This window comes from Centroberyx affinis, unplaced genomic scaffold (genome assembly GCF_046629955.1).
Source record: "Centroberyx affinis isolate AG114_WGS23_722 - 3 ecotype Tasmania unplaced genomic scaffold, CSIRO-AGI_Caff_v1 ptg002736l_1, whole genome shotgun sequence".
NCBI classification, from domain to species: domain Eukaryota; kingdom Metazoa; phylum Chordata; class Actinopteri; order Beryciformes; family Berycidae; genus Centroberyx; species Centroberyx affinis.
In genome coordinates, this window is record NW_027280902.1 from 27501 (window position 1) to 55245 (window position 27745).

The 27745-nt window shown below is 40.4% G+C and overlaps 2 protein-coding genes across 3 annotated transcripts in view; both read left to right on the plus strand.

Moving 5' to 3' along the window:
* Nucleotides 1-9439, plus strand: part of dnpep (aspartyl aminopeptidase) — a 17733-nt gene extending 8294 nt beyond the window's left edge. For both annotated transcript variants that reach the window (XM_071535576.1, XM_071535575.1), the window contains exons 6-15: nt 85-209; nt 1006-1090; nt 1748-1855; nt 2615-2692; nt 3513-3593; nt 3955-4115; nt 4755-4794; nt 5600-5701; nt 7730-7897; nt 9061-9439. In XM_071535576.1, coding sequence (XP_071391677.1) covers nt 85-209; nt 1006-1090; nt 1748-1855; nt 2615-2692; nt 3513-3593; nt 3955-4115; nt 4755-4794; nt 5600-5701; nt 7730-7897; nt 9061-9111 — 999 coding nt within the window. In that variant the 3' untranslated portion in view covers nt 9112-9439. The remainder of the gene's footprint in view (nt 1-84; nt 210-1005; nt 1091-1747; nt 1856-2614; nt 2693-3512; nt 3594-3954; nt 4116-4754; nt 4795-5599; nt 5702-7729; nt 7898-9060) is intronic.
* Nucleotides 9440-10884: 1445 nt separating this feature from the next.
* The window catches only part of ptprnb (protein tyrosine phosphatase receptor type Nb), a 44201-nt gene continuing 27340 nt past the window's right edge, over nt 10885-27745 (plus strand). Inside the window, 5 exon segments of the mRNA XM_071535570.1 lie at nt 10885-10960; nt 21070-21120; nt 24619-24729; nt 25277-25424; nt 27193-27340. Coding sequence (XP_071391671.1) covers nt 10885-10960; nt 21070-21120; nt 24619-24729; nt 25277-25424; nt 27193-27340 — 534 coding nt within the window.

A 27745-nucleotide genomic window follows, 5' to 3' on the forward strand; every position in this document is an offset into this window, starting at 1 on the left:
ACTGAGAGTGGTATCAGTGTGTGCTGGCTTTCCACCGCCTCATCCCGAGTGTGTGTGTGTGTGTGGTGTGTGTGTGTGTTCCAGAGCGGAGACAAGCTGCTCCACCGGCTGGTCCATGTTCCCCGGCCGCTCCTCAGGATCCCGCACCTCGCCATCCACCTGCAGCGGGACGTCAACGACTCCTTCGGCCCCAACAAGGAGAATCACCTGTCAGTACGGGCAAAAACATGGGACTTTTATTTTTTTAGTTTAGTTTTTTTTCTGAATAGTGCATGTGCAGCTTAAATTGAGATACATTCAGGGGAAAAAGAGTAAAAAAATAAACAAAAGCAAAAACATCAAAAAATTAGGCCTCTATAATATTGATAATAGTTAATAGACTTTTTATGTTTGTTTTTGTTTTGTTTTTTTGTTCATGAATATTGTGATAGAAATTTAGATACAAACGAGGGGAAAAAGCAAATTTTTTGACAACAAATCATGAATTAATATCATTATGGATTTTATGTTATTTTTAATTCATTTTAATTTATAACAAATGTAATTAATAATTTTAGTTTTTTACTGCGATTATGAACATGAACATGCCTCTTCTACATAACTTATTTTTCTAATGGTTAAAAAAAGGTTTCCAAAAAATGTGGTGGGTAGGAATGAGATGCCAAAGCTTTTGGCAGGATTTGCATGTTTTTGAATAAAATTAAATATTTTCTGACCAAGAACTTGGATTCAGCTCCGCACCAGAATATCTTGGTTCAGATTTCGGAGTCCGTCTGAAACGTCTTCCCCCTCTGCTGGAAAACCTGCGGCTCCTTCGATTTGGAAAATTGCAGCAATCAATATCGTTCCATTATTTAGAGGAATTGTGCTGCTGCAGCTGTGAGTGCCAAAGGCAAAGGAGTGGAGGCGGTGTGTGTGGAGTTTGTGCCAAGGGATAGTGGGTATCTGAGCCTGACGTGTGTGTGTGTGTGTGTGTGTGTGTGTGTGTGTGTGTTTACATCTCAGAGTGCCCATCCTTGCCACTGCAGTCCAGGAGGAGCTGGAGACGGGCTGTGCGTCATCTGGAGACGCCGTCAGCGCCGCCACCACGGTAAAACCTACAGTCACACACATTTGATACACATTATTTTTATGTCAATTTCATCCAAAACACCTGATATCAACATGAATCCTTCCTCTTTTATCATGGGTGTCTAAACCTTGGTAGTGTTTGTATTTGGCTCTTTGCGTTGAACTTCACCCAGTCACTCTTAGCTTGACTGTCTTCTCTTTTTCTTTATTTCTCTCTCTTTCTCTTCTTTTTCCTCCATCTTTCTCTCACTACTTCTTCTGCCCACCGGCCTCATTGTCTGGTAAATCCCAAAATGCAGCAGCCTCTTTGACTATTTTGCCAGTTATCTCACTTTCGAGAACATAATAGGACCTTCAGATAATGGCTGGTTTTCTGCTAAAGGTGAATCATGTTGGTTTCAGCCGTAAGTGCGCAGTAACGTCAGGGTTCATACGCAAAATCTGGGAAAGTATGGGGAAATTGAGATGATTTCCAGGGCTTGAAACGTTTGGAAAATGCACAACCTGCCAAATAATGGAATGTATGGAAAAACTTCTGTCCCGAGATCCACAAGTTGAGAAATTACGTTGTGGAGGAAGTATAGGATTTTGAAATGGGAAATGTTGGAAACCCTGTAACGTCTCTCGTCTCCCTCTCTCTCTCTCTCTCTCTCTCTCTCTCTCTCTCTCCCTCCAGGCAGAGAAGCACCACCCGGCGCTGGTCAAGGTGTTGTGTTCGGAGCTAGGCGTCCAGCCTGAAGCCCTGCTGGACTTTGAGCTTTGCCTGGCCGACACTCAGCCTGGGGTGAGTCCTGCTCCGACCGCCAGGAGATGATTCACTCCCTAGAATTATGTGCAGCTTCCTAATTAGTCAGAAAAGAAAATGGATATTGCAATATTCGTGTCTGCGCTTTGCGATTCGTCAGGTTAGGATGTGTACCGGGACACTCTGATATACAAACACATGCACAAATGCACACAGACATATTTGTTACATAACTGTCTATTACAAACAGATTTTTTTTTATTTCAAGCGTGTAAAACCTTCTAACAACCACAGAACCTCAAACACCAGAACAAGTTAATTCCCGCAAAGATTCAAAACTTCAAAATCTTCAACCTTTCACAATAAGTTTCAACCTGTCAAACCGAGTTTCAAGCTTTTAAACCGAGTTTCAAGCTTTTAAACCAAGTTTCAAGCTTTCAAACTGACTTTCAAACCAAGTTTCAAGCTTTCAAACCGACTTTCAAGCTTTCAAACCGACTTTCAAACCGAGTTTCAAAGTTTCAAGCTTTCAAAACAAAGCAGGAGAGAGCTTTTCATTGTACAAATGGTTTACATATCTCCTGATAGGAAACAAGAATGCATATTGAGAAAGACCCCATCTCTCTCTCTCTCTCTCTCTCTCTCTCTCTCTCTCTCTCTCTCTCTCTCTCTCTCTCTCTCTCTCTCTCTCTCTCTCTCTCTCTCTCTCTCTCTCTCTCTCTCTCTCTCTCTCTCTCTCTCTCTCTCTCTCTCTCTCTCTCTCTCTCTCTCTCTCTCTCTCTCTCTCTCTCTCTCCAGGCGTTGGGAGGCGTATACGAAGAGTTCATCTACTCTCCTCGTCTGGACAACCTGCACAGCTGCTACTGCGCCCTGCAGGTCAGACTCAACACCACACGTTAACAAAATGCTATAAACATAATATTAATTAATAATTCATTAGTAATACATTTCTTACATCTACTGTCAGAATTCAGAAGGTAAAGGTAGAAAACTCTTCTCCCTTTTCTCTCATGCTCTTATTTCTTTACTCTCTTTCCTAGTTTCTTTGATCTTTGCACTCCTGACCGTTGGTTGTGTATAATGCTGGCAGTCGAGGGATTTAAGCTTTTTCTACTGTTGCACTCTTTCACTGTAAGTTGCTCTGGGTAAGAGCTTCAGCTAAATGACTAAAATGTAAAAATGTAATGAGATCTGTAGCATTACTCATCCTTATCTCCCAGCTGTGGGACGTTCTCCTCTCAAAGGATCAAAAACATTTACATTTTTACTTATATTTTAGACATTTAGCTGATCCTCTTATCCAGAATGACTTACAATGGGTACAACAGTATCACAGGATATTAAGCTTATACTCTGATTAAACTAATTGGGAGTTGCTGTGGATAAACGGCAGCTAAATGCCTAAAAATGAATGCAGTTGACAGGTAGTTGAAAATATTTTCTTTCTAACTGGGAAAACATACAATTCAGATAGCGGGAGCGGAGGTGTATGAACGCAGCAGAAGGTTTTACAACAAAAGGCTTTTGTAGCATGTGGGATTACAAAGACTTTATTGACATATTGTTTTATGCACAAAACACAATGAGGTGCTGAATCGCAGCAGGCCGCCTTGTGAGGGACACAACACCGCTCTGAATTCTGTACTGAAGAAGTCTTCCCCTCTTTTCACGCCTCGTTTCTTTACCTCTCTCTCAGGGACTGTTGGATTCCTGTTCGGGCGCCTCGCTGGCCAAAGATCCCAACATCCGCATGATCACTCTGTACGACAACGAAGAGGTGAGCAGTGACCTTCATGCAGATTCCCCTGCAGGTTCTTCATGCTGCTGGTGGGAAAAAAAAAAAACGCGTACACACCAGACAAGAAGCATTGATGATGTGTCAGATGTAGAGGGAGGGAGGTTTGTCTCTCTCTCTCTCTCTCTCTTTCTCTCTCTTTCTCTCTCTCTGTAACTTATACTACTAAACTACTACTAAAGACCTTTGTCTACAAAATACTTACCTTTTAGAGCACAGGATTATCTGTATTTTTGAAATGTTGTGTCATGAATTTCAGCTAACAGTTTGATCTCAAAAGGAATACATAGCATTTGGAACCTTCATGGAGGTGTGTGTGTGTGTGTGTGTGTGTGTGTGTCAGGTGGGCTCGGAGAGCGCCCAGGGAGCCCAGTCCAACCTGACGGAGCTGATCCTCAGCCGGCTGGCCTCCTCCTCCGGCAACCTGACGGCCTTCCAGCAGGCGGCGCCGCTCTCCTTCATGATCAGCTCTGACATGGCCCACGCCATCCACCCCAACTACCAGTCAGTACCACTGTCATACTCTAATATCGACTATCACTTGTATAGTCAGCACACAAAAGTAGCTTAGCTGTTGTAGCATTACATTTGGACTGGTGTGAAATATGGCTTGGTTAGGGAAATACTTGAATGAATTTGTTTCCAGGTCTTAAAGTTTGAGAATTGTATTACAAATGATGGAAAACTGGCAAATTGATGATGTTTTAGGTGTAGATCCACTGTCATTACATATATTGTGAAATTTGTTGCTGTCAAAAATAAAAATCAGTTGACAGTCTTATCTTCAAATCCAGTCAAGAAATGAAGGTTCAGAAGAAGTGTGTATTCTCAAAATAGAAAATGTTTAGGAACCTGCCATTAACTCAACTTGGAAATCCCAAACTGAGTTGAGTACATTCATGAACTGATCAACTCTTAAGAAAAAAACCCCCAAAAAAACATACAGCATACTCTAATAAATACATTAGAAAATACATGAAGATAATTTTTAGCAGTGATTAAGAAGGTGCTGTCATTTTCTTTAAGTTTTGTGCATGCATGTTCTTGTATCTAATACTGTAAAGAAGCTTCAGTAGAGAACCAGGTGAGACCTGGAGTTAATTTCTGTTTGGTTTAATGAACTTTGGGAAAATGTCTTCCCAGGGAGAAGCATGAAGAAAACCACAGACCAACCTTCCACAAGGTAAACATCTCTGTTTTTCCCAGAAAGAACGAAAAATACAAAACGTCAAACACACACAGCTAGTATTTTTGTATTTCTAACTAATCTACCTACTTACCTTACATTTCCATTTTAGACATTTACAGTAGCTACATACTTTCTTGAGCAACAGTATGTGACACGTAAGACATTTATTAAATTGTACTTGGAAATTTAAAATTACAATTACATCTATTAAAGACCTCAGATAAAAACATCCCAAGTATTTGAATCTTGAAATTCTTTAGTAGCAAAGCAAAATGTGCAAAAACTCAAGAGGTAAAATACCGTGATCAGCTTTTATCCAAAGCATTTCACCATATTAAAATACTCAGATTACTTTTCTGTGGTAACTAGTGACTCAAGGCGTTAACGTTTTTAAATTCTCAGACAGGTAAAGTCTGAATATTTGATAAATCCTCTGGGGAAGGCAGGGAATATCAGGTCACTTTACAGGAATATACCGGAATGAATTTTACTTTAGCTGGTTTTCAGCTCAACTGTAACGGAAACCAAACTGTTTACCTCTTTAGAAAAACATTAATTAACATTTTTAAGTCATGGAAACACTTAGTTATGGAAAGTCTTTACATCACAGCTGCAGTGGGGAACCCTGACTGTCTATTTATACACAAACTGTACGATGCTTTGACTCAAACGGCACAGATTTCACTGTTTACATCAAATTGGTTTCATAACATTAACGTCGTGCCGCATATTGTTGTGTGAGCGGTGTGTAGGAGGAGGATGTGAATATCTGTAACTCTCTCTCTCTCTGTGGTTTCAGGGTCCGGTGATCAAGTTCAACAGCAACCAGCGCTACGCCACCACCGCCGTCACCGCCTCCATCATCAGAGAGGTCGCCGGGCGGGTCGAAGTGCCGCTCCAGGTGTGTGTGTGTGTGTGTGTGTGTGTGTGTGTGTGTGGATGTGTGGATGTGTGTGTGTGTGTGTGGGTTTTATTTCAGTTGTTTGCAGGCGGAGGCTTTGTGGCTTTTCCATCTCTTTGTGTGTCTTGAGTCGCTCGGCAGCGAGCGCAAATCTCCTAGCAACGTGCCGCGGCCTTTTCCATAACGACGCGGAAAAGACAAGAGGAATTCAAGTTTAAAACAAAGACTCGGTGACAGAAACAAGGGAAGAGAGCAGCGATGGTAATGATGCAGGGGCTGCTGCACATGTCTGGGAAATATATTTGGTCAGAAAATAATTAAGCAAAAGTTGTTCTCTATGGATACACATTTGAGCACACAGTTTCTGTCGTGATTGATCCACTGTTTCATTTCACGATATGATTATTTTGAAGAATGATTGTCTGCTATAGACTGATTATCAAGCTACTATCAGGATGCATCATGTTGAACAATAAGAATAAAATCTTCAAATCCGGTCAAGAAATCTAGGTCTAGAAAAAATCTGGGATTTTAAAATGAAAAATGAAGAGGAACCCTGATTTAAAAAATATAAATACAGAAATAATAATTATAATCATTGATGTAGTGGTAAATAAAAAGACAGGCAAACTATGGTTTCCTCTAGTTGATCATTATAAATATAAACAAAAACCAATATATTTTCCAGAAAAGCATTAATTTAACCTTTTTCCCCTTAAAAGACCCAGTCTTTATATAACTTATATGTTTGATGCTACTTGGTTTGATGTGCACTATGAATTTTTGCCTCAGCCTGTGAAAGACTTTATTCCACAAATAAAATGGTGCTTCAGGAACACAAACTAAAAAGAACCACAGCAGAAAACGGAACAAGATCGAAGGAGACAGACAGAAAGAAAGACCAGCGATACATACATTATCCTTTTCCAATTCTGCCAACAAAAGCTCTCTAAATTGCCTCTGAGACGGCGAGATAACAGGAAAGGTTGTCTGTGTCTCTGTGAGCTTCGTGTTTCCGCCCAGAGGCTTTCTGCAGCGCTAAGGCCAGCTGTGTTTTAATAACGGGAGAGAAACACCGGGGGAGCTTCAGCAAGTTTAAACTGCAGTTTCATATCTGAACTGTAATGTCTGTGGGTTAAACATTATAACTAAGCTGCGTTTAAATCTGATAGACCTGATGTATACTCTATTTTACAACAGTGCTACACAGTAAGGCTACACTTAAAATACAACGGCTTCATCAAATCTTTGTTCCCTGAAAAATTTTACAATGAGGCAGAATGCCTTGGACATTTTTTTTTAGCTGGGAACTACTTGGTTTTGACTGGATCTTAATATATGACTTGGAATTTTAATTGCTTGACACTTGACTTGATGCATGAAGAGAAGACTTGAGACCTGACTTGACTTGGGTTCTGGTGACTTGGGACTTGACTCTGACTTGTACTCTGATGACTTGAAAAGGTTTCTAAAGTCTTGACTTGAGATCTTGTGTTTGTGTAAATGACTCACATTGAAAGTGATGAGATTTGTTCCAGCAGACGACTGAATTTTAATTCTGTTTTCTGAATTTGTATGGAATGATTGAATTTACTGAAGTTGAAACTGATTCTAGAAATCAAACTCATGATGCTCTTACCAAGTTTTTATCCTATTAAAACCATATTGCATTGAAAAGTCCTAGATATTTAGTTTTCTTTAAGATATTAAATTGATACTGGACTCTTGATTTGTTCTGACTTGACTTGGTGTTCTACATTTAGACTCGAGACTTGACCTGAGACTTGTGCTTCAGGACTTGAGACTGACTTGGGACTCAAGCAACTTGGTCACAACTCTGCCTTTTCTGTCTTTAATTTGAGTTTCTGAAACCTGCCGATATCCTGAATCATGTTAGTAATTCAGGAATTAAATAAATGAAAACGGCCCTGATGCAAAAGATTGAAGTCATTGGTCAAAGTTGAGTCCAGACCAAAACAGTTATTGAGTCTTTTTCAGTAAGTCTGACCCCAGTTTAACCCCCTCCAGGATGTGATGGTGCGTAACGACAGCCCCTGTGGAACCACCATCGGCCCGATCCTGGCGGCCCGGCTGGGCATCCCGGTCCTGGACATCGGAGCTCCTCAGCTCTCCATGCACTCCATCAGGGAAATGTGCTGCACCTCCAGCGTCCTGCAGAGCACCACCCTCTTCAAGGTAACCCCCTGCTGCGAACCAAACACGCCCACGGGATGTTTATAGAGGGGTTTAAAAGGGACACTTGTTTGAAAAAAATTCAGTTACAGTATGTACCTTTTTGAGTTTTGACTGAATTGATTGAGGCGTCTCCCCAAATACCAATCAAGTCGACTATTTGCGTTCTTTCCATTGTTGTGTCTCATTCTCCTCCATGCTAACGCTGCTCAGCCAGGCTGCCAGGGCGCCAAAATTATGACAGTTGTCACAGGGGAATGAACAAATGTTACTGATTTTCATGTCAAATACAAGTTGGATGGAGGATTGCATGCCTTGGGATGCAGCACATAACCATGTGTTCCAGATCAGGATTTAAAAAACTGCAACTCCCATGCAGCTTTCTGCTGTTCACACTGATTAGGAAACATCAAATCTGAGTCGCATGTGAGGAGAGAAAAAAAAAATCAGAACTTTCAGCTTGAGAACTTTCACTTTCAGCTGCAGTGTGAACAAGGTGAAGGTAGAAAACATTTCTACTTTTCTTCTTCCCTGGCTTTTATTCCTATACACTAGCACATCTCTGTAATACATGATGCTTCTAGGCATGGGAATATCTTTTATATCTACTGACTGTGCACTGCAGCTTCGAGCCTTGCACTTCTTACTGTTAGCTGTAATGTTGATGATTGAGGATTTTAAGATTATTGGGCTGTTACTCTCACTGTTAATTTGCACTGAATGAGTGTCAGCAAAATGCCTCAAATGTAAATAGACTTACAGTGTGAATAACAGGATGTGATAGTGTTGATCTCGGACTTGATCAGAATCGTTTCAGATGAATGTAACTTGTGTATGTACAGTATGTGACACACACACACACACACACACACACCTTCCCACTCACTATCACACTCACTCATTTCCTCTGTGATTTAATTTTCTGCATCAGGGCTTTTTACCATCCTCCTCCTTGTTGAGCGTTTTCATTTAGATTTCCAACTCAGCAGTGTCTTTGCTTGTCATCTAAATTAGATTTTTTGTGAGATGGTGAGATGTTTTTTTTGTTTTATAATCCCCTTGGGGTTTTCCTCACCTGCACAGATTTGTCAGTTTTTCTTGTTTTTTTTTTCACTCCTGTGTTTTATCACTTGTGAACCAGTTTCCTGTCTGCTTACGTCCTGCAGGGTTTCTTTGAGCTGTTTCCCACGGTGAGGAGCATGGTGACTGTGGACTAGAGCTGTGAGGATTCAACATGAAACATACAAAGATGCAAAGAAAGGAGAGAAAAATGTCGTTTTCAACTCAGAATATCGTATTTTCAGCAGATATCAATGCAAAGAATGCTGTTAGCGTATTTTGACTTCAGAAGTGGCACAAATGTGTGTCGAAAAATGACGCATTCCTTTTTGAAAACTGTGCTTTCTTTCTCTGTTGTGGGTAATATTGTGTGTCTTCCCCAACATTATAATGCTCTCACGCATTCAGATGATCATCACATCCAAACGCATATTACACACACAAGCACTTACTCTTTCTTATGAGCTGAAATTGTTTAGAAAAAAATAAAATGTTGAATTAAGATTCCCAGAGTCGGCTTGTGTTTTTAATGTTGTTGCCTCTTCCTCGCTGACAAAAACAAAGCAAATGTTTAGTGCTGGTGGTCGGGTGTAAAATATTATCTAAGAGAAGGGAAGAGTTGGTGTGATTGCACTTGCCCTAATGGCGCTGCATGCTGGAGCAGAGCCGACTGTAATTTAATATTACCGTAGACTTCCACGGTTCGCCTTATAATGCAGTGTAAGTAGCCGGGATGCTGCCTGCCAAGTGTCCAAACAGTTCTGGCTTGAGTGAGATGGTACTTTAGATTCATGGCCACATCATGATGGAACTGCAGTAAGGAAAAGTGGAGATGGGACTCGCCACGCTGCAAAAAATGTCAAATCTCATTCAAGTCTTCAAATGTTATAAATGTAATGAAATCTGTCAGTGAGGGAGGAAATAATCCCACTGGTGTCAGGGTCTTGAAACGAGCCAGAGCTCAAGAAAAACTAGTAAAGCTAAATTTTCTGAAGAATAGTTGTGAAGCTGAGAAGTATTTCAAATGTATTGTTGAAGTAGTTGAAGCAGTAGTAATACAAGTAGTTTAAGTAGTAATAGCATTGGTAATAGTAGTAGAAATATTAGTATCAGTAGTAGTAACGATAATAGCAGTAGAAATAGTACTCGGAGTGGGAGCTTTTGTAGTACTAGCAGTAGTGGTAAGAGTAGTGGTACTCGCAGTGTAGTAGTAGTCATAGTGGAAGTAGTTATAGACGTAGTACTAGTAATAATAATAGTAGTAATAGAGTAGTAGCATTTGCAATAGTAGTGGTAGAAGTTTAGTTGTAGTAGCAATAGTATTAGTAGTAGTGGTTGTCAATGTTGTTGGTAGTAGCACTAGTAGTAGTAATAGTAGAAGTAGTTATAGTAATAGTAGTTGTAGTAGTAGCATTTGTAATAATAGTAGTAGTAGTAGTAGTAGCAATAATACTAGTAGTAGTAGTTGTTATCGTTGTAGTATCAGTAGAAGTAGTACTTGTAGTAGTAATAGTAGTAGACTAGTCATAATAGTTGAAGTAGTCATAGTAGTATCAGTAGTAGTTTGCGTTTGTAGTAATAACAGCTGAAGTATTGGCAAATTGTTTTTCAATTATTTTATGTTTTTTTTTTTTTAACTCAGTACCAGTCTGACTTGTTCAGATTGATATTTTTTTTGCAGTGTGGCGCCTCCTGTGGCCCGGGTTTTCCATCCAGCCCTTTCCTCTCTCTCTCCATCAGTCTCTCTCTCCTCCACACACTACTGCTCCTACTCTCTCTCTCTCTCTCTCTCTCTCTCTCTCTCTCTCCCTCTCCCTCCCTCTCCTCCTGTCGGTGCCGTGCCTCCCTCAGAGCAGAGCAGCCGGTGCAGCAGCAGCTCGTCGGGGGATGGAGAGCTGGTAAGAGGCGGCTCAGCTCGGTGTGGATGTACCATGAAGTCTGCACGGCTCTGGGCAGCGCTGTGCTTCATCGCCGCGGCTCATCAGCTGGGGACGGCCGCCCGATACGGTAAGACCGGCCGGCCCCTAATGGAGACTAGTGCCGCTTCCCCTTATAATGAACTGCCTCCGTCAATCACGACCTGAGCTGATGAGAAACCACTGTGATGGTCCTACAGTGTTCCTATAGTGGCTGTGATAGTTTATAGTGAGCTTGTTGCACTTTGGTTATATTGGGTTATATTTGGTGGTATTGTTTTTAACTTATATGGTGTGATTTTAACATTTATATTTGATATTGTATACAGTTTTTCTGTCGGTTTTTTTTTAGGATTATAGGATTACTATAGTTTTTTTTTTCTCATAATGGTGGGTGACGTGGAAGGAAACAACCCAGGCTTCCATTAGCTAATAATAACTACATAAAAACCACACTTAATAATCTACTTAATAGGTAGATTGACAAATTTATGGAAGTTGCTCCGTTCAGAATTGCATGTTTCCTTCTAGTAGCCTATTAACTGTTAAAATAACCCTTAAGGAAAAAAAAAACACTAATATCCCTTTAATAATCCTATAGGGACTTGTATTTTGCTGTGGTATTTGTATAGCATCTTTAAAATACATGATTACTGCTCTTTCTTGTGCGATGAGTGCAGTGTAATGAGAGAAATTCAACCATACGTTAATTTTTTTATTTATTTATTTTTTTTGCATTATCTCCTCGGCTGCTTCATTCATCTGTCTGATCTGTTTACACCAGTGCAAAATTGCGTCACTGATGCAATTTGCTTGACCGGGGTCGGCTCAGATGTCTGGCTGCTTGCATGAATCACTGTTCACTGCAATAACAGAAGCAAACAGTGGAGAGAGCCGCCCTGCTGAGACAGAGCAGGGAGAGGAGGGAGTTTCGGCTTTTTTTTTTTTTTTTTTTTTTGCATTTGGTTGTGTGTTGATTTGCGCCTGTATGGAGGCTGTGAACATCTAAAGGAGGAGAAACCAGTGAGTCATGCATCCACTTTGTTGCAGCAGTGAGCAAATATTTCCCTTATGGAAATGAACTGTAGTAGGCCTAACTATAGCCATTTTTAGAAGGCTACTATACAGCTATTAGAGCAAAACCGCAAGTTAGGTTAATACATATGTTACAGGAATATTATGATATTATACCATAGGAGGTATAAATATACCGTAAAGTACTAAGAGATCAGCAAACTCACTGTTGCATATAAACACAGTATAAGTCCTATATGAATATTACGCTGTTTTGTTCAATATTATAGGACTATTTTAGGAATATTGTAATAATATAGGGAGTAAATAACATCATAAAGTGTCAGAGGGTCACATTAAACTCATTCCCTATAGGAATATTATAGAAATATTATAGTGATACCATAGGAGATAGGGGAAAAAACGCCTCCTATAGCAACTTAAGTGCTTTAAGCTCACTATAAATTCACTATTTAGTACCAGAGACACACTATAAGTCCCTATAGGAATATTATAGAAGTATTATAGGCATGTTGTTATAATATAGGAAGTAAAAAACATCATAAAGTGACATAAGATTAGTAGAAACTCACTACTAAGGTACCAGAGACACTTTATGTCCCTATATGAATATTATAGGAATACTATAGGGTTACCATAGGAGATAATACGTACCATCAAGTAGAATAAACTCACTAGAGGCACAAAATAAGGTCGTAAGGATTATATTAGGAACACTATAATGATACTATAGGAGATCAAAAATCCCATAAACGCCTATAAGGTCGCTGTAAACTCACCTTTAAATACCACAGATACACTGTAAGTCCCTATAGGAATATTATAGGAATACTATAGAGATACTATAGGACATCCCAGTCACAGACATGACTCATGACTGACCCCTAAGCTCCGTCTGGTTGCAGTAATTATCATCTCCTGCCCTCTTGATGCACTTGAACTACACACAGTCCTGTTCAGTGTTTCAGCACCACGGACAGCGACCAGCTCTATAGTGTTAATGCCACCAGTTGAACGCTGCTAGGAGCTAGGAGCTGTTTAACTGTGACTGTGAACCACCAATCTCTTAAAATAACCTTACAGTTTACATGAAATCACCCCTTAATTCATGCAAAACCCCCTTATTAATGGAGGAAACCCCATCAAAACCCTCTTAAACACCCCCTTCATTTTTGACTGTCTAATATATATGATACTAACCCTTATTTTTTGTAAAGCTGTGTTATTTTTTTTATGGATAATTAATGTTTATGTAATGGAGAAATTAAGGATATTTCAGGGATAAAAATAAGGGGTTTCGTGGTGTATGAATATCGCGAGAAAGGAGAAGAGAAAAACGGGATTTGGTGACACCAGGCAGGCAGCCACCTCCAATTAGTTAAGACACGTCACCTTAAAACGAAATAGTAGGCTACTCCCATAAAATTCCTATAGGGACTTGTGTGATACTCAATAGATGAGTTTACATAGACCTTACAGTACTTTATGGTGTTTTTATCTCCTCTGATATCATTATAATATACTTACAGTGTGCCTGTGGTACTTACAGTGACTTTCCTCTATAATCTCGCTATGATATTCCTATAATATTCCTACAGGGACTTGGAGTGCTTCTGTGGTAATCAATAGTGCGTTTATAGTGACTTTATTCTACTTTATGATATCTCCTATGGTATCACTATAATATTCCTATAGGGACTGAGGGATTTGTGGTGATAGGCCTATTTGTGCAAATGCTGCACAATGCTGGCTGTAGCAATATAAATAAACGATAGCAGCATTTTGACTTGAAACTAGTATTGAAACATTTAGTCAATCAATCGATTAATCGATAATGAAAATAATCGTTAGTTGCAGCCCTACTTGAAACTTCTATGTATAGTGTGCAGTTAAAGACAGTGACTTAAAGGTAAATAAAACCGTATTTAATCAGTTCTGTTCTCCAGGAGAGCATTTTAATTAATGATTTTCCCCCTTGTAAAGACTCTCCTCTCCTGTACTACTCAGTGCTGCACGTTGCACACTGCGAGTTCACGTCATCCAGATTTACATCAGCCTGTGAGAGCAGGTTAGCCGGGCTGCGGGAGGGTGTGACCCGCCCCGGATCCCTCGACACCGCGCGGCTCCGCTCCGCCTCGCGCCGCCCCGCTCCGGCTGACTCATCCTGAACTCCTCACACGTCTCCTCACAGGAAGAAGACCTCGCGCTCACAAAGCGTCCGCCGCAAATGCCAGCACCATTATCAAATTGCCGTTGAATTGAATTTGGCAGGCGGTTAATGGATGATAAAAGCAAAGCGCAGATACATATAATAATGGGACAGTTTTGTGAATTGACTGAAGCGATGAGTCAATCTAGTTTTCATTTTCTAACCTTTTCCACACAAACCAAGGTGGATTATGATGATAATAGCCTACTATTTTTTTTTGCTGGATTTGGGTGTCAATCTGTGCTTCACTTAACATATATTGTTAGACCTTTTTATTAGATATCAACCATAGTCTTGTTATCAGAAAGCAGAAAAAACAGCCTGGAAAGCCTGCAGTGACGTTTTATTTGCTTTGCACATTATATTTATTCATTTAATTGTTCACTTGTGTTTTTTTGGAAGTTAATTCCTCATTTAAAGGCCTAATGAATGCCAGAGTTTCTCTACCATTGAATAGATGCAGTGGGACTCTCTGCCTTTAAAGAGCTGCTGACACTAAAAGAATTTCATTAGTTTGGGTTTCAGTGGAGAGTTTTAGTCTCCCATGATGCTCTGAATTGTTTCAGAGGCTTTTCCACTAAAAAAATATTGGTATCGGCCTTCAAAAACCCATATCACTTAACTTTATTACACAAGTATCTGCACAAAATAAATGTCTGCTGTTCCAAAAAAAGGCATGCTGCAGTGTTGAAATCATCATTTTTTAAAAAGTGGACACATTTACAAGGTTGCTTGTATTGATAAATGAGTGATATTTGCTGGATACTTTCCCAGGAGACTCATCAGTAATCTCTCTTAGCGAGGTCACCGCTGCATTAAACAACTCCGGTCTCACTCACACTCCATCTTACTCTGACGTTTTAAGCATTCAGCCGACGCTCTCGGGCCCAGAGTGACTCACAGCTTCTCACGGCTGTTGATAGAGAAGCTGTTGTGCTGCTGGGGAGATCGAACCTGTGGCTGTTTTGGTTTACCGGACGCTCGGGATTCACGCTGTCAGTTGTTGTGACTCACAGAGAGGAAAAAGCCCTCGATTCGTCAGGTGATTTCTGGACTCTTTCTCGGTCGGCCTTGGGTTCCAGTAGTGTGAAGGATGGAGAGATGTAGGCCTATATGTGTATTCTTTATTATTATTTTTTATTCAAGTACCATGATAGATTCGCTCATAGTTTGGTTTGGATCAGAAATGAATGGAGGCAAAAGTTCATAAAAAGCCCCTTAAATTAACAATGAGTGGGTAAAAAATGTCCCCAATATTAGTAGTGCCCGTTTTGAAGTCACCTGTTCCCACTCTGTTTGTTGTATTGTCAAATATTCATGCATGAATGTGACTGTTGTCCCCTGTGGGCCACCGTAGATGATTTGTGGAGCTTTTGACAGGGCGAGAGAAAAATGGAGCGGGTTTCTGATCAGACAAACAACAAAATTATGCAGCCTGAAGCGATAGGAAAATGTCTCTGATTGTTACTCTGTTTGTGTGATGGTATGTTATGATTTCAAATAAAACACATCTTAAAATTAGATCTGAAAAGGACCACAAATGCCCCTAAAACTCAGATCTAGGGGGCAGAAAATGTGAACTCGAACCTGTTTGACCCTGGATCCACATTCAGAGAGTTAGATGCTTTTTTTTTCTGCATGCTGCTCTCCTACACAGACAAGACCACACCTACTCAGTTTCCCAGTGGAAAACAAAATGGTGCCGATGCTGTACCATAACCATAACCATAACCATAGTAGGGCCAGGAGATGGAAAAACTCTATATGGGAGAGACAGACGAGACTTTCCACACCCCAGCCACAGGAAACACCCACTCACTCAAATTAGTTTTAGCTCAAAAATTAAATTCATAGCAGCCTGAGAGAGAGAGAGAGAGAGAGAGAGAGGGAAGACATTTAAAGCCCAGAGGGTCTGACTGTTTCAGGTCGCCACCTTCGGATTGAATCGCTTTATGTTTTTTTTCCTGGTGAAATTGAATCAGGAGAGAGAGCTCTGCCTTACTGCACGGTTTGTTTCTACGATTCTGGGATGAAACCTCTCAGAGTTTCACAGATGAACTTTGTGAAACGTGCCGCTTTTGCCGATGTAATCTCTTTTAAAATAGAAAAGACAAAAGTTGGTTGACTGCAAATGTGGCTAGTAGACTTGTCAATAAATCTATTAGCATTTTGCTGGTAGGCTAGCTAGTACTCGGTCGGTTTAAAGTCACAATAAACCACATTTTGAAAGCATCTTGGTTCCATAATTTGATGTTTTTCCTTTTGAAACACGGTGTAGGGGCGGGGCATAATGCAGGGAGGGATCAATCAAAAGTCTAAACCAATGGGAGATCAGTTAGGTAGAGAAAGGCAGTTTTATTTGATGGGAGGGGCAGAGGGGCAGGACTGTTCAAAAATCTGTGATGGTTTTATTGGTTGGAATCTTTATGTCGCCTCCTGGTACATAATGATGTCACCACTGAAGATTTTCTGTTTTCTTGTTTTCTTTAATGAGATTTTGGTATAAAAATGCAAGAAAATTGTTTTGTTTTTTTGTGATTTTTGGCATTAATTATCAAGTAGGTGTATGGTATGATAGATGAGATAAAAAGGCAAGGAAGTCATTTTTCATGTCAGTGTGACTTTAATCCCTTAGATGTTGCACCTTACAGGTACCAATCCCTGCAATACTGGGATTTCAACATGATAGAGATACTTCTATACCTCATATCTCAGCTGATTTGGCAGTTGTCACAGTGTATTGAATGAATTAGCAGTCAGTCTGCTCATTAAACACGCAATTACACCCCAAATTCTCATAATGAGTGGATAATGTTGTCTGCTAGAAGAAGTGATTGATTGCAGTGTGACTGCAGATCAACAGTCGGAGGCCTGGAGGCTCAGCAGAGTCTGCAGGAAAGACACTTTGACAAGACAAGAAGACAGGGATCTCCCTTAGTTGAGACAGACAGACTGGTCAGAGAGAAGATAAGCGAGGCAGAAAGATAGAGAGAGAGACCGGAGGGAGGGAGGGAGGGAGCGGCTGCGTGGGAGGAAGAGTTTGGAGAGAAGAGAGATTAGTCATCGTGAGGGGTTTCGATAGAGGGAGGGACGGATGGACGGACGGATGCTCTATTCTATGTTTAGCACGTCTGCGGCCGTCTCGGCTTTCTCGTTTAATGGAGATTCCCTTTCTGATAGCCTCTGCACAGGCGTGTTCGTCTCAGTCTGACTGTTTACAGCTGCTCTAGGCAAGATTTCATGTAAAAATACGCCTGTCCTGTCAGTCTAAATCACAAAGTGGGGCTGCAACAGAGAAGAGTTCCCCATCCCCCCTAATTGAGACCCCATAGTTTTACTCAATTTGCCCAAATTCAATTCTGGAAGTGATGAATCCAGACCTCAGAGTGAAATCCAAACTGTCTCCTAAACAGCAGCAGAGAAAGCTGGCCTCCCCAGCGTTAGATCTTCTCCTCTCTCATCTCTTTGGTTTCTTTTGGTATAAAGCATCACAAACTGACCGGTTGGTAAACATGAGCGAGCTGTGTGACGTTCACTGACCTCACTGTGCAGGACTTCTGGGTATTGAAATTCAATGTACAGAGTTGCCAAGTGCAAATGAAAACGCAAAAGCAATATTTGTGTTAGTGTGTGCAATGTTCCTGTGATTACAGACTTGTGTCAATGTGGCGATCAATGCGAAATATCATTTTTGTTTCCAAGCAGTCTGCCTGGCTGCCTTACATGTTAGGCATTTAGCTGATGCTTTGATCCAGAGCGACTTACAATTAGTGCAACAGCAGAATGAGCCTCAAACCCTAATTCACCATCATTACAAGCAGCCGAGCTTGTTGAAGCTTAGAGCCAAGGTGTCCTGACAATATTCCTGCCGCTACGCTAGAGTGAGCATGTAAGAGAGAAGTGCCAGGGGAAAGAAAAGCAAAAAAAATAAGAGCTAAAGGAGAGGAATAGGAGAGAAATAGGAGGGATTTTTCAAGAGTGGAGGAGGAAGATGGCAGAGGGGATGTGATCAGATGTGAAGAGCTTCTGGATGCATAAATACAGTATACATGATGTATGTTTTATTAGAATAAAGTAGAGTGTTAGAGAATAGAGCGTTCTCTTGGGAGAATAGAGTCAGTATTATGATAAATGTGACAAAATCCCTTTGGAGTATCTCATTACTTAAGTTTAGTTTAATTAATTTACAGTGATGAAACATAGAAGCTATATTATTAGAGAAAAAACAGTGATAAAATACAATAAGAAAAACACTAACAGAAGAGCAATTACTCGTTTGAAAAAATGTTATTGAGCCAGAATTCCAAAATAAAAGTCCTAGTAAGTGCCTTTTTTAACAGATATACATGACGTGTGGTTGGAAATTATGTGGTAAATGAAACATGGCAGCTATATTTAAAAAAAAAAACACTGATAGAATTCAAGGAGGAGAAAAACACTGAAAGAAGAACAATTACTTATTTGAATAGGCAAGATAAAAAAAACACATTTTATAAAAGCATCTCACCTCAAAACAATCGAGCAAAAAAAAAAAAAAAGAAGAAATAAAATCAAGATGACAAGCTAAGAATTTGAATGAGACAATCTAAATGGCAACAGAAACAACATGATGGAAATGGTAGACGCAGAACAAGAACCATGAAATGACAAGGGGAAAAAAAAATTAAATTAAAATAGCTCTAATACAGGAAATGACTCATAGGAGGAGTGAGTTTGGTGCAGGTTTGGTTTGGTTTGTGCAGGTTTTATACTGCAGCTAGGCTCTGTAGAAGTACTGCCTATTGTTTCCTACTTATCTACCCATGTATCTTGGAAGAGCACGGTAATATTTTTAAAGTGATCACAGATAACCTGGATACATAAATGATACGCAGGATTACATAAATCCTTAATGAAAACTCAACGCAAACACGTGTAAACAAACAGAAGGGAGCGTGCGGCTTCACATCTGGTATTGTTTACAGCCTCGCAACAGATTGGAAGCTGGTAAAAGGTCAGCTGTGACACACACACACACACACACACACACACACACACACACACACACACACACACACACACACTTTGGAGACGCTTAGCAACACAATGGCAGGTTGACATCCAACATAGCTGGCTGCTCTGGCTGGACTTTCCCCAAATATCAATGTTAGCAGTATTGAACTGTTTATATTCGTAAAGGCTGAATGAGGACTTCACAACAGCTTCATAGCACATGTGTGAAGGCGGATACAGTCATAATGTTGAGTTTTTGCGGCAACAGATGCAGGAACATCTAGCATCAAAATTTCCAGCCCCAAGCCAAGCTTATCAGTTAAAAATGGCATGCTGGATGGCTTTTATTTTGAAACTCTGGTTCAATATATTGACACACTGCTTTACATCTAACATTCACCAGAAATGTATCAGTTTAGAATGGCATTTACTAGGACTTTAATTTTGAAATTCTGGCTCAGTAACATAATACGCTGTTTTTCAACTAACATCTAATACAATTCCTCCAACCAACAAGCCATGCTTATCGGTTAAAAATGGCAATTACGAGGAGGACTTTTATTTTGAAACTCTGGTTCAATAAATTGACACATTGTTTCACATTCAATATCTAACAAGTTTTCCAACCACAAGCAGTGTTTATCAGTTACTTGCCAGGACTTTTATTTTGAAATTCTATCTTGGTGAGTCAGTATCTTTTGCAGTCTTCTGCATCATATTTAATGTAGTACAGAGCCCTAAAATCTAATTTCTGTCATAAAACAAGAGGAAAAATCTGTTTCAGATTAGTTTGTCTTTGGCTCAGGGGAAATAAACATGAAACAAGTGGATTGATCTGCTTTATTTCAGGATTTTTTCACTCATATAATTCCTGAAACAAGTGAAACTACATTGTAAACAAGTGAAATTATGGCAGATTTTCTCTCGTGTTTGAGGAAAAGGACTCGGTGCCAGACTGAATGAGTTGTTGACATGGATATTTCTTGCAGTGTGTGACTTCCAGACACAAAGCGCTGTCAATATTTGAGTAATCACAGCGTTGCATTGTATAAGCACACGGCCTCATTGGTCAGCAAACAGCAGGAGACTGAAGCTGAACAAAGCCACAGCTGGTGAACAGTAGTTATGGTGGAGCTCCATGAAGCCTGCTGGGCATTACTGGACATGTTTCAACACCGATACCAGTTCTGATCCAGTAACAGCTCTGAAAACAGTTTCATGGATAGCTTTACTGGGTGAGTGAAAGCAGATTTAGCTGATTTCTGCAGTAAAAAAAAAAATACCCATAAACCTCAGGAAAATATAAGTTCCCACCTCAAGAATTCAACATTTTGTAGCTTTTCGATAACTTTCAATACCTTCTGATACCTTTAAATTGATATCGCTACCGAAAATCAATCTACTGAGAGGTGTTGAAGGAAATTAACCTCCTGACAAATTAATAATAGCAGTAATAAGGCATTTTATTTGTATAGCACTTTTTAAAACAAATGTTACAGACTGCTTTACAGCATAAAAAAGGTAAAGTCTCATCCATTCTACCTTTACATCTATATCTATCTATATCTATCTATATCTATCTATATATACAAAAAGAGAGAGCCAAGTGTCAGGATTTGGACAATGAAACATGTATTTTTCACATGCAGTCATACATTCTTGATGTGCGCCATGATTTCCAGAAGTCTGCACCAGTAAACATCACCAGACTTTAATTTCCATGCTTATTTGCATACTTGCACCTTTTTTTCCCCAAGTAGAGACTGGATGTGCTCAACTGAAGCTGTAAAAGACTGGCTGATTAGCTGAACAGTTCGTTCTTTCAGTTTTTGGGAACATTGCCTATCTCTCCAGTTTTTGCAGCTTCTCCTCTCAGTCCTTTTTTTTTTTTGCATTTCATCGTGTCTCAGTGTGGACTTTGCTACATGAGTTCATATTTCAAATCTTCTTTTCTGTGTTTGCAGGCTGTCTGTTTGAAAAGAAGCTCTGTCCGAGAGATCAGCTGTGCTCCGATGGTGAGTATTAGACTTTATATACTGCACAGCTCCTCTTTATCTCTCTTTATTTCCCATGAGGAGTTCAGCACTAAACTTTCAGCATCCACAAATACTAAATGCCAATCCCATACGTTTGACATTTACTGAGATATTTAGATCATGATCATTACCTTGGGATTACTGGATGAAAATTATTTCATTATTTCACAGTTAGAGAGAAATAACAGCTTTGCGTCTTGTATAAACCTTATTCTCACAGCAGATATTTTAAAATTTTAAGTCGCACTCAGGGGTGGGAAACTCCAAACATTTATCATTTCACAGATTCCCCACTGGAAAATGTATTAGAAATGAATGGATCTCAAGAGTCCAGAGGGGTATAAATATATTCACATTTTAAGCTAATGTATTTCAAGCAGTTGTTGCAGCTGCTGTTATCTAATTTGATAACTGTTAGGTCTATCTTTAGTCTCTTATGTGTTGAAGTAACACTAGTCTTATATGCCAGTCTTTCAGGTACAGTTTCCCACCTCAAGTGTGACTTAAGTTCAAAATGGCCTCCGTAGAATAATGCTGCATTCAGGTCTTATCGGAAAAAGCGAAAGAGCAGGATCTCATTGCTACAAGGCTGCTTGTAACATCCGAAATGTGTTTTATGTATGAATTTAAAACCAACCTTTAAACAAACTACAGCAGACATTACTCGCTTTTCATGAGAAGAGTTGATTGTATTTGCTGCTTGTGTTTACAAACTTCCCCAATTTGTGATGCCACTAAATATCGGAGCCTATAAAAAGTCCCACATCCTACTTGCAATCACCACTAGGAGGCGTGAACTTTTTTCCCCAGTTTTAATGGTAAACCCGACATGGCGTGAACCAAAGACTGTAAAAAAAAAAAAGATGGATGTAGTGAGTGTAGACGTCACCCACAGGTTTCTGAAGGGCCGTTTTGAAGCCTGGAGATCGGGTTTACAGAGCCACAGCTCCGCCTGCTATTGGTCCGTAATCAGCAACCTGTTGATCACTAGAAAAACAACCCTGTTTTATATCCATTATATCTGTTAATGACACAATTATTTTGAAAATCGCCATACGGACACGAATTAGAAGAAGTGAAATTAGCTACTGAGACCATAACCTCTTGTCAAAAAAATATGTATTGGCTTTATATTTTGAGTGAAAAGTTGGGCTGTGGTCCCACTGACTTAAATGGAGTTGGGCAGATTGGAGTCTTTTTTCCCCTGTAGCGCAGTGGTTCTCAATGTGGGGTCCGGGGACCACCAGGGGTCCTTGAGGCGGTTCCGGGGGGTCCCCAGCAAATTGATGAATTGTTAAACTTCAGCATTTAATTTACAAGAAATTAGAGAATGTAGAAGAATGACTATGATATCTGACAATAAAAATATTCTCAGATTTGGGTCCGAGAGACAAAATCTCATCAAAAAGGGGTCCGTAGCCCTAATGAGGACTAAACTAGGGGTCCTTGATATGAAAAAAGGTTGAGAATCACTGCTCTAGCGGACGTTTGAGGAACCGCCGCCTGCCGCCACTTCCTTCTTGGCTTCAGAATTCAGCCGTGGTTTCGGCCACTTGGCGTGAACGTGGCACACGATAGTAAACAGCCACAGCAGGCTTCTGTCATGTCTCCTCTTCATCAAACTGTCATCCTGGCTGAGCGTTCATGTCGAGGCTCTTCCTTTCCTTTGTGGGGTCTTGTAATCCCACAGCGCCCATGGTGGGTTTCCTGCTTCCATCCTGCCTGTTCACACACGATGGGGATGTCATTACAAGTGTGTGTGTGTGTGTGTGTGTGTGTGTGTGTGTGTGTGTGTGTGTGTGTATATGGCTCAGCCCACAGAGACGACTGCATTATTGATGCCGGCGTGTTTCTCTGTCCGTCGAGGATGTTTTGTTCCCTGTTTTCAGACGGGAGAACATTTGGGGAACAGGAGGAGAGTGTTCAGAGGAGTAGAGAGGAGGGCTTGCCGGTGGGATGCAGCGGGTTTGATCGTGCATGATGTGGGGGGGGGGGGGGGGTCATGTGGGTGCATTTGTGTGTGTGTGTGTGCCTAATTGCAAGATAAGTGTGTGTGAGAGAAGAGAGAGAGAGTGAGAGAGAGTAACAGGTAGCCGGCTATATGGCAGAAACAAATGCCATGGGTAAATTATAATTTCATTCAGGTAATGCAAGTAAAGTGTGTGTGTGTGTGTGTGTGTGTGTGTGTGTGTGTGTGTGTGCATGGGTAGAAACGCCTGGGTGTTTGAATATGAGTGTGAAAATTCATGCGCGTGTGTGTGTGTGGTCAAGCACATAAGCGAGGCTGATGTGTGTCTGTAATTCTGCTGAAATGTGCGTGTGTGTGTGTGTGTGTGTGTGTGTGTGTGTGTGTGAGTGAGAGAGAGAGAGAGTGAGTGAGTGTGTGTGTGCCTAGTGTAAGATGAGATGTTTGTCTCTGTGTCTCATGAGAAGAGGAGAAAAAGAAAGAGAGAGAGAGAGATGAAGAGAGGAAAAGAGGGAGAGAAAAAGAGAGATAGTGTGAAAGAGAAAGAAAAATAGTAAGAGAGAAAAGAGAGAGAGAGTGAGAGCGACAGAAACAAAGAGAAAAAGAGAGAGAGAAAGAGAGAGAAAGAGAGAGTGCAACGTAAACAAGGTCTCCCTCCGTCAGCCGCTCTCGGCCAATCGCGGCTCGCCCTCGCCGTCTCTATGACAACAGTGACATCACTTGCCTGACGACTGTGTGTCTCCCTCGTGTGTGTGTGTGTGTGTTTGACGAGAGATGGAGAGAGAAAGAGGTGATGACTCACCGAGACCCACTCACTCTCCAGTTACACACACAGCGCACTGTGTGTGTGTGTGTGTGTGTGTGTGTGTGTGTGTGTATGCCCATATATGTGGTTTGTGTGTGTGTCTGTTTGTGCGTGTGTGTGTGTTTCTATATGCTATATATATGTTTTTTTGTATGTGTACATGCTTGTGTGTGTGTGTGTGTGTGTGTGTGTGTCTCTGACTCATATGCAAGGGTTGGGTTTGTGTGTGTGTGTGTGTGTGTGTGTGTATATACTTCTATATTTGTGTATGCTTGTGTGTGTGTATGTGTGTGTGTGTGTGTATATCCGCCTGTCTTATGTGCACGTGTGTGTATGCTCACACTCATGTGCATGGGTTTGCGTGTGTGTGTGTGTATGTGTGTATGCTTGTGTGTGTGTGTGTGTGTTGTTTTTATGTGTGTGTGTTGGCTTGTGTGTGTGTGTGTGTGTGTGTGTGTGTGTGTGTGTGTATACTTACTGTATATGGCTTGTGTGTGTAAGGTCTATGCTTGTGTATATGGTTTGTCTGTATATGTGTGTGTGTGTTATTTGTTTGTATGTATGTATATGTGTGTTTTCTCGAGTGTGTGTGTGTGTGTGTGTGTGTGTGTGTGTGTGTGTGTGTGTGTGTGTGTGTGTGTGTGTGTGTGTGTGTGTGTGTGTGTGTGTATACAGTAGTGAAGCTGACCTCTCCTCTCCCCTGCAGACGGTCTGTTCGGTCAGTGCCTGCCTCCTCACCAGGAGCCGGTCCAGTTCCGGGTGTCTGTCCCCGTCCTGCACAAGCTGCAGGACGTCCTGAGAGAGCTGATGATGCAAGGTGAGCCGCCAGATAAACCAGCTCAACAAAAAAGGTTCATCAGAAAGAACCAAGATAAGCACAAAAATAAGCATAATCTCAGACTCTAAGATATATATAGCCAGAGCTTGTGTGCATATGTGTATGTGTGTGTGTGTGTGTGTGTGTGTGTGTGTGTGTGTGTGTGTGTGTGCATGCCTGCCCTGATAAAACTATACTCTATAGTTCAGCAAGTGTGTTAAATAGCCACTGACAGAAAGTTCAGGGTGTGTTTGTTTGGCAGTAAAGATAACGCCTCTCAGCACTGATATTCACATTCACTTAATGTTCTTATGTTACCGTGGCAACAGGGGCTGAAAAGGTCAGTCTTGTCAGTTGTCATCATTAAATATTTACATTTGACATTTACATTTTAGGCATTTTGCCGACGCTCCGTCCTGAAAATTAGCTTTAATTGCTTTTCACCGACATTACAAGTTACCGCCTGGGAATAAAGGTAGAAACTTATTTATTTGGGGTTTTTTTTTACAATCATGACTGACATTTCTGTCGCCCAATGGCTGTGCAGGCCTGACCTGGCAGGATGACATCACCCAGCTGATCATTGGCCGAGAGCTGAGTCACGTCCCTCACATCGGCCCGTCCTCCAAACTGTACGAGAAGTCGCCGAAACAGTAAGAGAAATCATTTTGAATTTACACATCATCGCCTTTGGTGTCGGGTGGAAAGAAAACCTTGAATCTCCAAAATAGAAACTAAGAAAAGCTTTTTTTTAGATTGACAACCATGCATTTTTTTAGTTTATCCAATGGGGTTTTGAAAGGTTTTCTCAACCCATAGAGAAGCATGGAATTCTTCAGTTGGAGTTAAAACTAAAAAGTCACCAAAACTGGAGTTAATAATAATAATAATAATAATAATGATGATAATAATAATTATAATGAATCTATATAGCACTCTATTGATATCTATCTATAAATATAACAAAATCTCAAGGTGCTTCAATAATTGGACAATCAGTAAAAAATTAAAACGGATCAATAAAACAATCATGCAATTATAAGCTTATACTAAAATAAAGTGAATAATATTAGAGTTGGGACGGATGTTTAAAAGGAAAGGCACATGCTAAGAGGTTTCCACATGACATGAAAGGACCACAATGGAAATAAGCCTTTGGGCCTTTATTGTGTTTTTATCCTTTTGATGATTTCTGTATCTGGGGCATCCCTGGCTAGAGGGGCCACTTGTATTTTAATGATCAATAAAGAATTCCAATCAATCGATCAATCAAGACAACAGCGACATGCCATCTGGGAACAGGGGAATGTGTGTAACTGTAAATCTAAATGTGTGAAGTGTGAGATAAATTGGTGCTCAACCTTCACTGGAGAAATAACGGCAACATTTTTTTTTCCATATTTCATTTGAAACTGCAAGCTGCGATCACACAGCATTTCCCTCAGGATGCAATTTGAGCTTGTTTTCCAAAAGAGAACCAACCTCAGAAGTTGTAATTAGGATAATAACCATATTTGTAAGGCACTTTTCTCAACAGAAGTGCTGTAATATAAAAGCAACAAAACAAGCATGAAGACACAAAACAATGTTCTGCTATACAGTACTGAGCAAAGATGCAATCTAAAAAACTGAAAAAACAAAATTCGAACATTTTCATTATATCTGACACACTCGTTCTACTTAAAAGCTTTAAAACTTTCTTGTTTTCTGTGTGGGAAAAATTGTATCCATAGTTCAGTCTCTGTGCAAGTCTACTTACATACATAAGGAGTTTCCATCCAAAAATGACAGCAGCCATTTTGAACACGATTTGTTTGGATCTCCCTGATGAAGGCCGATGCCGAAATGCAATGGAGTGTTTTAAGTGTTTTTGAATGTCCCTCGATGAGCCCATGAAATAAAAGCTTTTTACATTTTTCAAAGAAGAGTGCCTTGGACTTTTGTTTCGTTCAGCTTCATACTCCAAACCAAAGAGCACCTTTTTTTGACACTGGGCACCATTTTTGTAGCACTCTTTTGCTCTTGTGCTTTGTCATGAGATATCCAATATTTGAAAAAAGGGACACCTGACACAATGATTGCTGGCACAAAATTTATGCAAATTCTGGTACTTTTAATGGATATAACGTAACGTAGGTATATTCTCAGTTGACAAAATGATGATTCTGTAAGTGTATTTTATTCAATTTAACTTTTATTCAAGTATTTCCACTGTATTTCCAAGTAGATAAAGTGTATGTGAAGTGATAAAAACTATGATGAAACACAATAATAAAAACACAGAAAGAAGAGAAAAACGTAAAAATATAAAAAACACAAATATTTATGAAAAGATTGGATTCTGTACATTTTACACAATATCAGGTGATGTTTTTCCCCCAGAATCTACTGTATATACAGCATTTTGAAATAGAAATCCTCCTCCAATCAAAATAAAATGAGTCCTCCCATCTCGTTTCCCAGGTCCTCCAGGTCCGGGAGGGTCCAGGGGCCGGAGGAGGCGGCCGACCCCGAGCTGATGCAGCAGTACCTGGACTACATGGTGCTGGACCCCCCCCGCTCCTCCGTGCACATGCAGGCGCCCCTGCTGGACCCCCACACCTACCGCCAGGTGGGAACACACACTGTGGACAGAGTATATAGCGGGGACGGGACGATATGTCGAAATTCAAAATGTGATATGAATACGTATCGTGGGGCAGAAAAATTATTATTAGCTCAGTTTATTCTGCTGTAGTAATCACAAATGAGACGCTTGACCGTCACAGTTTCACAAGCTCTCCATCCAAATTATATTATTGTCACTTTGTAACGACATTTTTAAATTGTTGTTTACATTCTAGCGAGCCAATGGCATCGCTGGAAAGTCTGTCTCAGAAATAAACACAATTCTGCACAGTCAGACTTATTTATTACATCGTATCGTGGTTGTATCAACCCCATATTTCGTAAAGTTTCCGGAGAAGTCCCGCCTCTCCATCGATCCGATTGGACAACAGAGAAAAGAAATCACTGA